The 17,770-nt window shown below is 40.0% G+C and overlaps 1 protein-coding gene across 1 annotated transcript; it reads left to right on the top strand.

The window, feature by feature from the left end:
• The first annotated feature begins 524 nt into the window (after positions 1 to 524).
• On the top strand, positions 525 to 10,088 carry LOC134445985 (GTPase IMAP family member 7-like). Its single transcript, XM_063195184.1, has 3 exons — positions 525 to 629; positions 1,573 to 2,250; positions 9,589 to 10,088. Exons 1-3 carry the CDS (start codon positions 599 to 601, stop codon positions 10,086 to 10,088), a joined length of 1,209 nt encoding a protein of 402 aa, XP_063051254.1. The 5' UTR covers positions 525 to 598.
• The last annotated feature ends 7,682 nt before the right edge of the window (positions 10,089 to 17,770 follow it).

Raw genomic sequence — 17,770 nt, 5'->3', positions numbered from 1 at the left:
GGGATGGCGAATGAAGAACTGTCCCCCAAAAGTTGTTATGGCTGGGCTGACAACGGCGAAACTTTATTGTTTTCTTTATGGAGGTGGGGCATCAGCGAAATACAAGGCCACAAGCACAGGTCGAGGACGGGAATCTGCATATTGGAAATAACGTTAGGTGAGGTTTGTGTGACACCCTGTGCAGTGTTGCCAGATTGGGCGGTTTCCCAGCCAATTGGGCTGCTTAGAATAGCCGTCTGCGGGTTAAAAAATGGCACTTGGGCGGGTTTCTCTGCAAATTTTTGGCCATAGAAGTCACTAGAATTTAGTCCAAATTGGGCAGGATTTAGTGCTTTCAGGCGGGTGTTCAGCATGTTTTTGGGGCTGGAAATTATCAGTCTCATCTGGCAACCCTGACCCCGTGCTGTTGCACAGGACTCAACAGACAACTGATCACATCTGATAACCATATTCAGAGGAGGAGTCTGGAAGTGGCAGAGCCAGTCTCCCAAGTCAACCATAAGCAGATCTCATCAAAGCTTCACTGTGAACAGACAGAGTAGCAAAGGAGCACCACACGTCACATCACACCAAGAGGCCAGAGAACAGAGGAGAACAAATGGAAAAAGAAGAGAATCTCAACAGCAAAGGTATGTGAACACTTAAATCGTAGAACCTCTGTTATAGTATCCGTATTGGCACCAAAATGGTGATGACCAAGTCTTAATTGGTTACTCAAGACACTCTGCATCAATGTTATAATGTAGTTGAGTGTTTTCAGCAAAGAGTTAATAGGCCTGTCGACAGGCCCATCTGCAGTAAGAGGCTACATGAAAATGTAATGCTTGTTGGAAGTTATGGGCATATTTTTTCTATTTCAAGTTTCTTTTTCAAAGGTTGTGCTTTCTTTTCCATATTTGACATCAAATGTTTCCTGAAACACATTGTTGTTCTAAAGATGTTGTAAAGTGTCAGTAAGGTGAAGGACACCAATACTGTTATGACACATTGATTTACTTGAGTATTGTTGGTTATTGTCAATATGAGCAAAAATGTGGTAGTGCAAACGTGACCTGCATACTGTAGGCCTACACTGACTGAGATGAGGATCAAGAGTCATGAGTGAGATAATAATCAATGTACTGTACCAAGATAGTATCAAAGTAAAGTGCTGGGGGATTATNAGTGACCCTTCAACCTCTGCATTGCCATTTTGAGCCTTTACTCTTGGGGAGGCATTCTTGAGCTCCAAATGTCATTAGTATAGACACTTATGCAAGAAATCGTTTGCTCCCCATACAGTTAATACGGGAGGGTGAGATTTGTATCCAAAGTGGGATTTGAACCCAATACATAGACATCTTATATGACTCTTATTTTAGTAAATAGTCACAAAAAGAGAAGAGTTACGAGTTGCGAAAGAAAGTTTTACCTATTTAATTTAACAGGTGTGAAATTAGCATATTTCCAGAAATGGTGAAACGGCAGTTTAATCACCCTTTAATGATGAAAAGGGTATTATATTACTAATGCTACAAACTACTGTCTATGTTTGCTAATGTGTATCTGTGTATCTTTATGTTTATTTTACAGAGCTGTGTTTGGTGCTGTTGGGAGCAATCGAATCAGGCAAAACATCACTTATTAGTTCTTTGTTAGGACAGACAGACAGTCAGCCACTGACACGAACAACGAATTGCATTGCATACCATGGTCAGTTGAATGGCAAGAGGCTAACTGTCATTGACACCCCTGGGTGGTACAATGGCTACCCTGTAATTGACACAGCTCAGAGAACCAAAGATGAGCTTGTTTTAAGTGTGAGGAAGTGTCCTCCAGGACCTCACGCATTCATCCTTGCCATTGAGGTCGCCGGTTTTACAGAGAGGAATCTGAGGGCAGTGATAGAACACCTTAGGCTTCTGGGTGAAGATATCTGGAGGCACACCATAGTGGTGTTCACCAGAGGAGAATCTCTGAATAAAACCATAGAGGAGCACATTGAGGATGGAGAATCTTTGAAGTGTCTGGTAGAGAAATGTGGGAACAGATATTGTGTCGTTGACGAGAAAATTGCAGTTCAAGACCAAATTATTCAGCTTCTGGAGAAAATAGAGGCTCTTGTTGACAGTAATGGTGGCAGGCATTTTCAGATGGATGAGGAAACTTTAAGGAAAGTTGATGAGAGGAAGAAAGAAGCTCAGCAAAGAGCAAGAGTGCGTCGGCATCAAGTTGGTGAAAATAGAAAACATATGAGGGAACAAGGTCCCGGTAAGTTGCTCATTAATGGTTAAAAGGAAAATGATGTTATGTTATGTTTCCTTTTTTAAAACAATTAAAGAACACACCACCGTCAATGGTTCAAACCTAAAAACGATGTGGGAAATGCTCAAAATGAATAAGTCCCTTATCTTGATCAAATTTGTGCAGTGCCTCTTTATTGGCGTTTTATTTTAAGACTGGCAGTAGTAGTAGATAGATTAATGTACTTATAACGTTCCACCAAATTACTCTAGTTTACAATTTAGCCACACTAGATGGTGGCTACTTGATGTATTGCTTTCAAATCCTTGTTTGTTTGGCACTCCATTACTTAGATTTTAAGAAATACATGAGTTTAAAAAAAGTAAAAATTGAGGAAATACATATATATTCTATTTTATTATAAATCTATTTTATAACACTATTCACATGCCATTTGCCTTGTGTATTAGGCCTACCTGTACATTAGCCAACTTTGTAGGATAATGCCTTAAGGTCTTAATAGTACAGTATCTCTTTAGAAGAAAAGAAAATAGGCTAAGCAAATTATTTCGCAACATTAAACAACCCACAGAGGTATATAGCAGAAAGAGTGTACTAAAACAAGAAACATATACCACTGATTCTTGAGAAAGTGGCTAAAACAGGTTGTAATCTTCAAAGAAAAAAACAAAGTAAATTGCAAAATAACATGGTATATCCTCGTAGACAAAGGTCTTGGCTTTTCAGAAATGCACAAGGCCAATCTCTAAGGTGTGACGACCCTGTCAGCCACCTCCTGGTGCTAGCAAGCCAGTGCACGGGCAAGGCTGGTGCCAGGTGGGTTAATTGCAATCATTGAGTGCACCTGGGCGGTGCCTTGTTTAAAAGGTGGAGCTCTGCTCTAGCTCAGTAGGCACTCCTAGGCCGTGTGTGTGAACACACGGCCGGTCTCTCTCCTTACTCCTACTCTCTGTCTCCCCCTTTTATTCTATGTACCTTCAATCTCCACTCACTGACATGCATTGCATTCATTTACTCAGTCCATGCCATACTGCACCAACACTATTTTGATCATACCCTAGACATTTAATACTTTGAACTTGTAAATAAAAGATTTCTATTTGACCTGTAAATCTTTGTGTGTCTCCATTTTTATGTTGCGGCTTTTGTCACGAGCCAGGTCGTAACATAAATTGGGGCCTCGTCCGAAATTTTGTGCAGGTGGTGAAACGAGACCATAGCCCAGACGTGGGCAAACTCAGGCCCGGGGGCCACATGCGGCCCGCTCGGCCATTTCATGCGGCCCTCAGAGCCTTTCCCAGAAAAAAATGCAGACTCGCATGGTCACTCATTCTTCAATGCACTACCTAAAACAAGGGTCTTGGAAACCTAAGATTACTAAAGTCTACATCTAGATACAATTAGCAGGAATGGCATAACTGACAATGGTTTAATTATGCTGCCGTACACCAATTCTTATTATTGGCACGGGCAAGTTGCCTACAACATCCGGCCCTTTGGTCAACTTTCTAAACCCAATGTGGCCCTTGAGCCAAAATAATTGCCCACCCCTGGCATAGACTAACCTACATTCAGGTGAGCTTCTTTGTTGGTTGTGGTAGTGTTGTCTCTGGTGATTTAGGAAGAGTGTTTCAGCTGGGGTCACACCCTTCCAACGAAGCACTGTTTGTTGTTTTGCTTTTTTTTTGTTTTTAGGGGTAATCCTGGTCGGGAGTCTCGTACTTCTGTCGGGGGCACGCTTCGTGCAATCTCGTATTGCAGCGGGTTCATGCGTTAACCAGTCGCCCCGAGGCCGGCAAGCCCTGGAAGACTAGCTAGGACAGTTAGTTTTCTGTGAAGTTGAGGAAACCAGGAGACAACACAGGTAATCTGTGACAACCAACGGAAGAGTTTGCTTGAATGTGAGGGAAGTATATTTGGCTTAACCTGTGGACAGGTGTGTACATTTGTTCTCTGTGGTGCAGTGTCTAGTGCAATGTAGAGTGTGGCGTTTGCTGTTACTGTCATTTTTGTGATGGTGGGAATAAGCTCTGTTCTTTAACTTTCTGTGTAGCTTCAGTAATTTGGGCTGCACAAGCGAACGCGTTGGCTGGTTCATTTCAGCCTAATTGGTGGAAGAGCCAAGTTGATTGCGTAAACTACCGATCGAGTAAACTACCACGTGTGCTATGTTGTTGAAGGGATATGGCATAGTTGATTGGTATGTTAGTTTACTGAATTTGAAGCATATGGGGAGGAGTTTGTGGCTAGACATTACTGTGTCTGGTGTGCCTCGTTTGATTTTGGGTAATTAACCTAATGACCGCAGCTGAATTGTGTTAGCACCTATTGGGGGATAGGTAGCATAGCACCTGGGTTAATTGGTTGATTGGCTTGTGGCTTGTGTTGAGTGTTGATCAGGTTGATCGTTAAAATGGCTGTAGAGGATTCTGCTGCCAAACCTGATAAGTTTAATAATAAAGACTCATATGTGAGAATGCTGTTCATTGACTTCAGTTCAGCATTCAATACCATAATACCACAACAACTCATCAGAAAACTGGACAAACTAGGTTTCAGCACCTCCCTCTGCAACTGGCTGCTGGACTTCCTGATGCAAAGACCACAAGCAGTACGGGTAGGGAACAACACCTCGAGCACCCTGACCCTGAGCACGGGGGCTCCGCAAGGTTGTGTTCTCAGCCCCCTGCTGTTCACGCTGCTGACACACGACTGCACAACGACCCACAGCACTAACCATCTAGTGAAGTTTGCGGATGATACAACACTGGTGGGCCTCATCACCAAGGGCGATGAGACTCACTACAGAGAAGAAGTAGACCTGCTGGCCAGATGGTGCAAAGACAACAACCTCCTGCTGAATGTCAACAAGACCAAGGAGATTGTTGTCAACTTCCAAAGGGTCCAAAAACAACTGCCACCACTGACCATCGACGGCGATGCTGTGGAGAGAGTGAGCAGCACCAAGTTCCTTGGAGTGCACATCAGCGACGACCTCTCTTGGACCACCAACACTACATCACTGGCGAAGAAGGCCCATCAGCGTCTCTACTTCCTGCGCAAACTAAAGAAGGCAAGTGCTACACCCTCCATCATGACAACATTCTACAGAGGAACCATAGAGAGCGTCGTGTCCAACTGCATCACAGTGTGGGGAGGAAGCTGCACGGAGAAAAACAGGAAGACACTCCAGCGTGTTGTGAACACAGCGAAGAAGATCATTGGAGTACCACTCCCCTCCCTGCAGGACATTTACACCACACGCCTCACCCGGAAAGCACTGATGATCATCAAAGACACAAGCCACCCTGCACACAAACTGTTCAGCCTCCTGCCCTCTGGAAAGAGGTACAGGCGCCTCCATTCCCGTACCACCAGGCTGGCGAGCAGCACAATGCACCAAGCGATCAAGATGCTGAACACTCAACCCACTCTCCCTCCACTGTCAGCCTCTAGCCAGCAAGGCCACTGACAACCCCCCCCCCCATCCCCCACCACCACATCTGCGACTGAACATTCCACCTGCACTACTATACTTGTGACTGAACTTTCAACCTGCACTAACTCAAAACATGCACACACACACACACACACACACACACACACACAGACACACACACACACACACACACACACACACACACACAAGCACACTGCACTTTCTGCACTAAACCCAAACATACACACACTGACACACACACACACACACACACACACACACACACAGACACACGAACACACACACAAGACGCACACCGCACCTTCTACCTGCACTAAACACATACACACACACACACACACACACACACAAACACACACACACACACACACACACACTGCTGCTGGTGTACTTGACAGACCTTTTTAATATTTATTTTTCTTCAAAATGCTACTATTACCATGTCAGAACGCTATAAAGGACTTTTTTTAGGAAAAGCACAAAAGCACAACAAATACCTCTTAATGTATGTCCTCTACAAGTCTTCTGTTGTCCAGTCTTGCACTTTAAATGTCTGTATGAGCACTGTCTATGTCCATACTGTCTTAAGTCCATGTATAAGTACTGTCTATGTCTATACTGTCTATGTCCTTACCTAGATTAGTCTATGTCTGTATGGGAAAGCAAGAAATGTAATTTCAAATTCTTTGTATGACCAGTGCATGTAAAGAAATTGACAATAAAACCTACTTGACTTGACTTGACTAAGTCACAGTTGGACATGAATGTGGTGGAAGATTCCAATAAGCTTGATATGGAGATGGAGCTTAAATTGGACCAGGTGATTGGTGTTTATTGCTTAGAGCATGATCATCAGCTTGACAGCTCCATAATGTCATTGATTATAAGTAAACTGGATGTTATCTCGACATAAATGCTCCTTTGAAGTGATTACATGGTGTACGAATGTATGGCCCAGCGCTCTGTAGTGACTCTGTTTGTTCATAGAGCGTATGGTGCAGTCCAGGCCAGGGGTGCCTGTGACGTTTCCCTAACCATGCCGAAGGGAAGGCATGATTAACTTTAGGACCGTAGGTTTTGTTGGGGAACCTTTACTGGGTGGAGCTCAGTTTGAGTCCTAGGTTGTCACCATAGACACTGGCAAAGTGTAGCTTGTCGTAATTCATCCTTTTTACGGCCCTGGATATTGGATTGAAGTGATGTGTTTTGTTTGTTTTTTTGTTTTCTTTTGAGATTTGTCTACACCAAATCTCTTTTTATGGGTGGAGGTGTGACGACCCTGTCGGCCCCCTCCTGGTGCTAGCTAGCCAGTGCACGGGCAAGGCTGGTGCCAGGTGGGTTAATTGCAATCATTGAGTGCACCTGGGCGGTGCCTTGTTTAAAAGGTGGAGCTCTGCTCTAGCTCAGTAGGCACTCCTAGGCCGTGTGTGCGAACACACGGCCGGTCTCTCTCCTTACTCCTACTCTCTGTTCTGTCTGTCTCCCCCTTTTATTCTATGTGCCTTCATTCTCCACTCATTGACATGCATTGCATTCATTTACTCAGTCCATGCCATACTGCACCAACACTATTTTGATCATACCCTAGACATTTAATACTTTGAACTTGTAAATAAAAGATTTCTATTTGACCTGTAAATCTTTGTGTGTCTCCATTTTTATGTTGCGGCTTTTGTCACGAGCCAGGTCGTAACAAAGGCCAATTTCAGACCGTCAGACACAATTAAAAGCAATTAAAATGGTATTGATTTGGTTGCATATGTACCTGGAGTTTTCAAGTGATTATGTATATTTTTTGGTTCACACATATGCCTTTGAATGTTGAAAATTAACTTTTGTTCTATTTTAATACTGTTTCATGTGTTCTAATTTAAAAATATGTGCTGGCAGACAATGCTTACTTAATGCATAAATAGACCAAACATTTTTTTGTAATTTCACAAATATTCGTGTAGGCTTAAAATTGCTATTACTTTAATAATTCAACAACTCCAAAGGAAAATGTTGTACGCACATTCATTTAAAATGTCCAAAACTCCTTCTTACGGTGGTGACTTAAGAACTGACGGTGGTGACAGTAATCTGAGGGTGGTGAAAGTGACCTAATTATTACCTACATTTAGCAAAATAAATAGCCCTCTCAAGTCAATGACATCTAGCATAAACACTTTATTTTTGTGTGTGTACAGTATGTTTGTGCGTGTGTTGTTTCTTTAGATACTCTAGGAAGTAGGCCTAGATTATTGAAAATGTGGCATAAACAGGTTTTAAGTTGTTCAAATCCAAAAATATAGAGGTGTATTATCATAGATGAAGGTCTTGGCTGTGCAGTGAATGTATTGGCCAAGCTCCCCATGTTTTACATTTTTCATAAAATGGGCTCTTTCTTGGTTTTGTCAACAGCGTCAGACAGAATTAGAAGTAAAAAAAATAGTTTACTGTATTTAAGTGAATTACTTTTACAATTCAACATAATTGTAGATACTTATTGGAAGCATATTCTTAAAACTTGTCAAAAACATGTAAAACATGTGCTTTTTTGTGAACGTCAGGTTTTGTGACAAAAAACCCTGCAAATTCACCTTAGTGGAGGCTAAAGTATAAGTTTGGATCACAATTATTACTAACATGTCTGGTAATGTTTCATTAACCAGCACAATTTAGTAAAATATGGAACAAGATGATGAGTGGAACAAAATCTGACGGTGGTGACATCTGACGGTGTGAGACAAAAAAACACTCTTTTACATACTATGCATTTTTTGCTCACATCAGGCACTTCATTTTCGCATTGTTTCTTAGGGGCTTCATGCCGCTTCTGAAAAAGTATATATTAATTAACATTAATGTAACATTTAGAATGTGACAATTATGGTTGGGACAGTACCAGTGTCCAAACAAATTAACAAATTGAGGAGAAAATAGTAAACTTACAGGAGCTTCAGTGATGGTGAAGTATGCAGTAGAGCTAAAGGTTTGAAAAGGGGTCCTCAGTAATGACAATGAACTTGTGCATCCCTGAATTGATTGCCTTTTCAAAAATATCCAACAGTGGTGACGAATATGCTGGACACATATTGAGCAATCAGAAAATAATAGTAAATATTGTTTAACACTCACTATGTGCATATCTGTAGAACCACTTCAATATGTCATCATGGCGATATTATTCAATAATATGAGTGATTTTTACGTTTTAAGTCAATTGAAATGATGATGTCTGTCCTTGGGACAGCTGTTTTTACAGGGTGTGGGCAGGTTTATAGCCATGAAAAGCAATAAAATTACACTTAAATATTTCAAACGACTGTACATTTGTGTAACAGACCCTTGGGTCTTTACCTGGATTAATTTTGTTCATGAAAATGTAGTTTATTTTCAACAGAATTGGCAGTTTATTGCTGAGACGTGTTTTAGCCACTTTCTCAAGAATCAGTGATACCATACCATATACCCATAGAGGTACAGTATATGGTAGAAAATACCCAAACGTTGCTAATAGTTGGGTTACTTCATGTCAGTGCCATTATTGCTACTTTATTTGTGTTGGTGTTACTAGTGGCACTTTTATGTTAATTGTTATTTTGTGGTTGTAGGTGGGATTCAGTCACTGTCAGAAGTCAGAATTGTTATGCTAGGATGGGTTGTATCTGGCAAAACTGCTGCCAGAAATGTCATTCTGAACAAAGACAGAGACACTCCGCTAAGCAGAACTGAACGATGTGAAAGAGAGACAGGTTCAGTGGGTGGCAGACAAATCACCGTAGTGGACACCCCTGGCTGGTGGAAGTAGTTCCCTTCACAGTATACCCCTGGGTCGGTTGAGACAGAGCTCAAGAAAAGTGTGAGTCTTGGATCCAAGAGTCCACATGCCCTCCTCTTAGTGGTTCCAGCAGATGTGTCTTTCCTGGAGGAACAGAGGAAGATCACTGAAGACAACATGAAGAGGATGTTTGGGGAAATGGCCTGGAAACACACCATAGTGCTATTCAACTGGTGGGACAGTTTAGGGAACACAAGTATTGAGGAACATATCGAGAGTGAAGGAGAACCCCTTAGGTGGCTTGTGGAGAAATGTGGAAACCGGTACCACGCCCTTGACATCGTTAACAGAGAAGACGGATTACAAGTCAGAGAACTGCTGCAGAAGATTGATGAACTTGAGGCAAGCCTTGAGTTCTGTGATCTCACACAAGAGGCCCCGAACACTGAAATCACACCGAGCTATGAGGCGGAGGACCAGATAAAGCCAGAAATGGTGGAGTTGGTGGAGAAAGAATGGCACAGAAGGGACAGAGAACTGGAGGAGAAAGTCAGAAGATTTTGGCAAGAGTCATTTGGGTCAAATGACAGTCAGAAGGATTGGAACCCTTGGTGTAAGTAGTATGCAGTACACATTATGCTGTACATTGTAATGCACATAATTACACATAACACATTATAATAAACATGAATATAAAAAAAAAAAAACACACATTAATAATTCTGTACATTTTGCATCAGTTCATGAAAATGACCTGCCAATGAACAAGAAAAAGAGAACTGAAGAGGAAAGAAGAGTTGATTTGCCTCAGACAAAGAGTTTGGATCTAAAACATACACTCTCATCAGGTAATCTTCCACATTTAATAGCAAAAAATGTAATATATTAGTCATCATGTTTAAATCACATAAAATATCTGGGGGCAGCCGTGGCCTAGTGGTTAGAGAGTTGATCTTTCAATCTAGGGGTTGCCGGTTTGAATCCCCCCCTGACCTCTCCCTACACCTCCATTCATGGCTGAAGTGCCCTTGAGCAAGGCACCTAACCCCACATTGCTCCAGGGACTGTAACCAATACCCTGAATACTTTGAATAAAATGAAAGCGTCAGCTAAGTGTAATGTAATGTAATAATGTAATATCTGATTCAATGTGTTAACAGAGCACTTTCCACAACATCATGGAAATGAGAAAATAAGAGAGACATTTGAGAGGGAATGGGGAAGGTGCTGCAAAGCCGAATTTGTTGACCGAATTCGAGGTATTCTATTTCGTGGCAGTAAGATCTTAAGCTAAGCTAACATTTAAAGCCTACTTGTGATTTGATTACTGTTAACATTACTAGCTAGCATACTGTAAGTACAATGTCAAGAAAATTGCAAAAATTATTGAAAACGAAGTCACACACTCACTAGGCAACTGTAGATTTAAAGTAGCCGGAAGCTTACTCTGGTACCATGCATGAAATAGCAACATTTGCATTTTAAATGTACTACGTTGTACATGGTGAAAATGCAAAACAAATGAAATACTCTAAACTAATTTGCTGCATTTTGTCTTTGGACAACAGTACAAGCTGAACATGAACGTCAAAAATGCAAAAAGGAGGAATGCGATCGTCACGAAGCTGTTGTCATGAGGAGGCTCCAGACCATAATATCAGAGATCTGCTCACAGTCAGGTGAGATCAAGGGCACTTTTCCTTTATTACGGGCAATTCATATGGTCAAAGAGAATAGACATACATATGACGCATAGGCATCACACACACATATACACACACACACACACACACACAGTCAAGTACTCGCTCTGAATCCTCTCCTGTCTTCCATTTGATATCCTGCTTGCTGAGGGGTTCTTCTTTTATAGTCTTATCTTACAGTTTCGACTTAGCTGGAAACTATGTAGGCCGCCTACGTATTAAGCAGAAAATGGGTATGAGCACCAGGTAGTAAAATGTTGTTGTTGCTGCTGCTGCTGCTGCTGCCATGGCTAAAGCCATCATTGAAGAAAATAATTGTACCTTTGTAGGCTACATTAAACGTATTACTCTGCCAAATGCAGACTGTCTTTGTTCATAACATGCTTTACTGCCATATGCTGTTGTGTTAACTGCTACAACATGAGTTTTCAAATGAACCTTCTTATTTAGGCCTATTAATTTATTATTTTTCTATTAGTTTTCTCATCTGAACCAGATGAAGAAGAACATAAACAATCTGTACAGAAAGTTGTAATGTGGAAAACACAACCTCAGGGTTTTGCTCTGGATCAGATCCAGAAGACTATGACATCAGAATGAGAAGCAGACGGCATTCGGTGTAAAATATATGACAGCTGTAACTACTATAACTATTTTTCATTGCACTTTACTTTTAGCCGACAGTCAAATAGAAAAGATGATTTTACCTTCAACCGATAGTCAAACAGAGAAGGTGATTTTACCTTCAGAACACATCTGTGGTCCATGTATTAAATAACTTTTTTTTAAAAATAATTTACCATGTGTGATCAATTTTATTTTCTGCACAGATGCTGTAAGAGTAAATTAGCCTATTTTAAGTGTTGTCAATTCAACTAGCCTAAGCATGTTTTTTTATTTGTATCTTGCATTTTGTGTACAAATGTACAGGCATCACGCTCGGTTTCCTGACAGTTTTGTCAGTTGTCTAGTTATTTATTGATACTAGTAATGTACTTCTTTCTGTAATATATACTACTGTACAGATAGAGCTAAAAAAAAACGAAAATCCAACAGTAGGCCTAACTGTTTTAACTTTCAGAACAAATGCATGTCATTTATTTAGCATTACACCCAATATTTACTGTATATTGTAATGTTTCAGATGTTGTCTTATTATCTCTATCTTCATGTTTTGGCATCATGCCTTCTTAAAAATATTGTACATTTTGCTTGATGAATGTCTATTATGTCTGTTATGTAAATCAGTATTATCAATAGGCCTACCGATTTTGTCAGTAGCCTACGTATGCTGGTATTGGACAGCAACATCATGTGCTTACAACATTCCAAGTTCATTATCAGTCCCAACAGAATGCACCAATCTGTTAACTGTTGCTGCTCTAAGAGTTATTTTCCATGAAGGTTTGTTTACTCTCTGTCTGTCTGTCTGTCTCTGTCTATCTGTATCTCTCTCTCTCTCTCTCTCTCTCTCTCTCTCTCTCTGTATTTATTGCCTCTTGGTGCAATGCCCTATTGTTTTTAGTATATTATATTATAGTATATTGTAGAATGTTGTTTTAGTATCCTGCAGCGTTTGGTCATTTTTCAGGTACTTCCGGTGCTCGGACACTTATGGCACTTGGAACACCAATCAGAAATGGCCGCCGCTACTCAGACACCGAATATCTAACACTTGATGGTGCAAAGAGACTATAGTACCCGCTAACACTTTAGGGGCTGGGGCAGGGATACAGTGCAAGCTATGACCTGCATATTCGGACTGCATATTACGTTTTGTAAAGTATGCTAATAAAAAAATGTTTTTAAACATCTGCATTTGTCTTCTTAAAGTTTTGTTTTGTTTTAATTAGGAAATGTTATCTTCAAGTCACTGACCAACTTAAAGGGAATGACATGATAAAATGAATTTAGGCCTATTTGATTTATAATATACAAACCCCAACTCCGATGAAGTTGGTACGTTTGGTAAACAGTGAATAAAATCAAAATGCTATCATTTTCAAAACATTCAATCTATTCATTAGATGGAGAATAGTGAAAAGACAACATATTAAGTGTTAAAACCGAGAAAAAATATTGTTTTGGGGGACATATGTACTCATTTCTAATTTGATAAATCCAACACGTCTCAAAAGAGTTGGGACGGGGATCAGTGAAATATAGTAAACATCCAAATAAGATAAAACAACAAAGAAGAACATTTCAAAATGAATTGTACTCAAGTCAAGTCAAGTAGGTTTTATTGTCAATTTCTTTACATGCACTGGTCATACAAAGAATTTGAAATTACATTTCTTGCTTTCCCATACAGACATAGACTAATCTAGGTAAGGACATAGACAGTATAGACATAGCCAGTACTTATACATGGACTTAAGACAGTATGGACATAGACAGTGCTCATACAGACATTTAAAGTGCAAGACTGGACAACAGAAGACTTGTAGAGGACATACAAGTCTTCTGTTGTCCAGTCTTGCACTTTAAATGTCTGTACTGACGGACAATATAGGTGTCCAGGTATAAGATCATCACAGAGAGGCTGAGTCACTCAGAATTAAAGATGCAAAGGGAATAATTACCATAGTTATTACATACATTTTTGAATTCCCTTTGATTTAGCACGATTGAGTGTATATAAGACATATTTTTGTTAATAAAATCATTGTATAGGTTCATGACATCATGAAATATATATTGGCTGTAGTCTCACTCTAGCACTCCAGGAATTAGAGCTATTGAAAATTGACCATATTAAGAATGCTTAATGCATGAAAATGATACAGGGGTGTAACATTCCCCCAAGCACCTGAGCTCACTTGAAATAGACCCAGAAGACATGGGAAACTGTCCTTTGCTTACAGAAGTCAGCAGAAGTTGTAGAAGTCCATTCTTTTTGACAATAATAGAGCATTGCACATCCTGTGCTACAGTGAAAATGGACCATCCAACTTGTGTTAGTGCTAGCTTCAAAAGTCAGCCTCCATGATGGCATGCGGGTGCAGTAGTGCATTGGTTAAGATGTTCTCACTCATCTGTAGAGTTAAATAGAGTGCTGAATGGTATAAATGGGTTTTAAACAGCATGAAAAGCCACTCATGCATTATATTTTGAAGGGAGATCTTCGATTACTGCCACATAGTAAGGTCAAATTGCATTCTCTACTATGTTTTAACAGTTTGGCTCCATCATAAGGACCAGCAGGTGATAAAATGGTGGGTTTTTGGTCAAGACCTGTCACACTATAAGCACTACAGAAAGGAAAACATTGCAAAACATGACAAGGAATACACCCACCATTTAAGCTGGTGAAATCATGTCCAAGATAGGAATTAACACTGTTTTTTAAATAAAATCATCTCATCGGTTAATGTATTTAACTGTTAAGTGTTGTCTTTTGTTTTGTTTTTAGTCTTCCTCGACATTTGCTGCCATTTATTGTCCCCGTCCCAACTCTTTTGAGACGTGTTGGATTTATCAAAATAGAAATGAGTACATATGTCCCCCAAAACAATCTTTTTTCTCGGTTTTAACACTTAATATGTTGTCTTTTCACTATTCTCCATCTAATGAATAGATTGAATGTTTTGAAAATGATTTTAATTTTTTTCACTGTTTACCAAACGTCCCAACTTCATCGGAGTTGGGGTTTGTACATACAAACTGATGTATGTATTAGCAGGTTTACCACTTTTTCTTGTTTGACTACATCAGGTTCATCAGTTATTGGCAGGTCACCAGGTGGATTTTTTTTTCTTCTTCTGTGGATCGCTGACCAGAAGAGACTAAAACATGGGGCCATCTTAATTTTTGTCCAAAAGTCAATATGGTCGTTCAAAATTACTGGTTTTCATGCTTTATTCACTACTACAAGGTGGTATTCATGAAAGATTAACTATTTTCAGCTCTATTCTATCCTTTTCCCTTAAATAGGCCTACCTGTACATGTTTGCAAAGGTTGACTAAACTAAAACAAATGAAAATAAAGTTGATCACCTTGAAATATCCAAAGGAAAGTGCTGAGAATAATGCTTTAAATGCACATAGAGAGTCTATGGTCAGGAACATTTGGGCTATTGTCCTGTCCAGGTTTTCAAAGTGGATTACAAACCAGAAGGCCTTTGGAAAATGTGTTGTGTGCAGTGTGCAGTGTGCACGTGTGTGCTGTGGAGTGCTGTGTCACAATGACAATGGGCATTGGAGTTTGCCAGTTAGGCTTTCGGCTTTCACGTTCAAAGCCAGTCCCGCTGGAACTGCTCCATCTGCTGGTCATAACACTCACAGAAACATCACAAGCAAACCAACAGTACTTGTAAACATCTTTGATGTCCTCCGGTCCTGTGGCTTCTGGCTTCTTGCCGCAGAGTAGAACCACAGTTCAACTTTTACATTATTCAATTATTATGTAATTCATTCATGATCACCTTGGACACAAACACTACAACATGGAAAATCATTTTGAAATCAAAGACATTTTGCACACCCACAAAAATAGAAAAAGATACACCATCCTTCAACATAAGACACAATACAACATAGAATACAATACAGAATGTAGGCCCTAATCCAAATTAGGCCTATGTCTATTGTGTGATTCTCTTAGCTGTAATTAAAACAGTATTGCATTATTGCTAACTTAACTGGATAATACTTACCATATCTGGGCTTAGTAGGCCTACATAGATAATATAATGAATATCTACTCATAAGTCATAAAATAATTTTGCATATGGTTTCTTCATGTTTCCATAGTTTTCCTCCAAAACAAAGTGATACAATTTGTTGGCTTCTCTTTTTACTCTGCGGTCCTTATATCATGACACACTGACAAGTCCATCCAGCGACCCTCAACAGGCAAGGCCAGACATGTCAGCTCGAGATGACGCTTCTTTCAGGATGAAAACAGAACATAGCTTTGCACTACTGCCAATAACTCCAAATGACATAGTATTTTACTATAATATAATGAAGAATCACATGCAACCGCTTCCAGGTATACACAAACTAAACATTTACTATATAAACTTCTGAATCGGTTGCATTTTGGCTTAAAGCAACTCTGGGTGGTTTTCTTCATGCTTCAAGTAGTGTTTTCAGAGTCAGTATAGTGTTTCATCAACTTGTACGAGGGTGTTAAGGTAGCCTTCCTCTTAATTTACTATGCTGCACTCAATAGGCTGTAACTGCTGCTATTCGCCAGCTATATGGGCAGTGCAAAAAAACAAAAGTTCATAGGCCTACTATTTCGCGCCCCTTCTAGGGCCCTTGGGACTCTAACACTGATAGAATGGATCGAGCATCTAAGTGCCATCCAGAAGACTCAAGCACTCTATCTATGTTAATATCCAACACTAGATGTCATATTGGCTACCGCTGTCTATTAAAACAAATGTCAAAATTTGCCACACCACCATCTTTGTTTGAGGGAAATGAACATCAGTTGTTGACAATATACGAATATGTGATATACAAAATACGCTGTAGGTCGCACTAAAACAGCACATTTGCTGATGATTTGAAAAATAAGAATCCTGCATGAAGACGTCTGCGCCCGACCAGAGGATGGCCATGGCAAAAGGTAATACACAAAATATCCGATAGGTGGAGCTAAAATAGCACATTTGCTGACAGTTTGAAAAATAGGAATCCTGCAGGAGGATGTAGCCAGAGGATGGCTATGTCAAAACGTGATCTATAAAAAATATCCGGTAGATGGCGCTAAAGCAGCAGATGTGCTGATTGTGTGAAACATAGGAATCCTGTATGACAACCGCGCCCGGCCAGAGGCTGGCCCGCCAAAAGGCTAAACACAACATCTAGTCATTCCATCTACACGCTCCATCTGCAGACTACAGGACGTGAAGTGATTACTCAGTACTCACCATGTCCTACCTTTTACTTCTGTGCTTCAAACATATACTATATGCCATGACATGTAATTTCATAAACTTAAAAAATTGCTTCTTTTTTTAAACGATTCCAATTTTCTTAGGTTTGTTTTTGTTTTAATTATTAGATTAGATTAGAATAGATTAGATAACTTTTATTGGTACACAAAGGTAGATTTGATTTGCAGTCAAGTGATCTCGACTCCCACAAAACATACAGAACATTTAGGAAACACATAACATACAAGCAACCCACAATGAACATTTAGACAATACCAAAAGTAGCATCCTATTAAAATACATGGTGTCACATGAAGAGACTGGGGTAATAAATTAAAGTAGACTGATTATTTAATGTAGCTCTGTAACTCTTTATTTAGGTACGGAGACAGAGAGCATTTATGCCACATGACATGCAATTGCATGGGTAGTGCATATCTTTATCTTTCTTGATCTTCAATCTGGTTGTGTGGCATTGCATTTTTTTTTTAGCAAAGTTGAACACTCCTTACTCTCAAGCTTACATGTGTCGGTTGGTTGGTTGAAAAACCAGTTTGCTTTTTTGGAGTTTTGCCCGCAATGTACGTAGATCTGTGGATCTTGTTTAAGAACACTTCTGGGCCTTTCTTGATAGGACAGAGAAGAGAGAAAAAGGTGGGGTAATGTGGAGAAATGATCCAGGCCAGATGACCTGTGGGCTTGGTCACTT

Source organism: Engraulis encrasicolus, chromosome 1 (genome assembly GCF_034702125.1).
Source record: "Engraulis encrasicolus isolate BLACKSEA-1 chromosome 1, IST_EnEncr_1.0, whole genome shotgun sequence".
In the NCBI taxonomy this organism is placed as follows: domain Eukaryota; kingdom Metazoa; phylum Chordata; class Actinopteri; order Clupeiformes; family Engraulidae; genus Engraulis; species Engraulis encrasicolus.
This window is presented reverse-complemented; position numbering and strand designations above follow the sequence as displayed.

Excerpts from the sequence above, each read along its gene's own strand:
- LOC134445985 (XM_063195184.1), top strand. The coding sequence starts at position 599 with ATGGAAAAAGAAGAGAATCTCAACAGCAAAG. Across the intron at positions 630-1,572 it reads AGAGAATCTCAACAGCAAAG|AGCTGTGTTTGGTGCTGTTG; the intron begins GTATGTGAACAC and ends TTTATTTTACAG. Across the intron at positions 2,251-9,588 it reads TATGAGGGAACAAGGTCCCG|TGGTTCCAGCAGATGTGTCT; the intron begins GTAAGTTGCTCA and ends CCCTCCTCTTAG.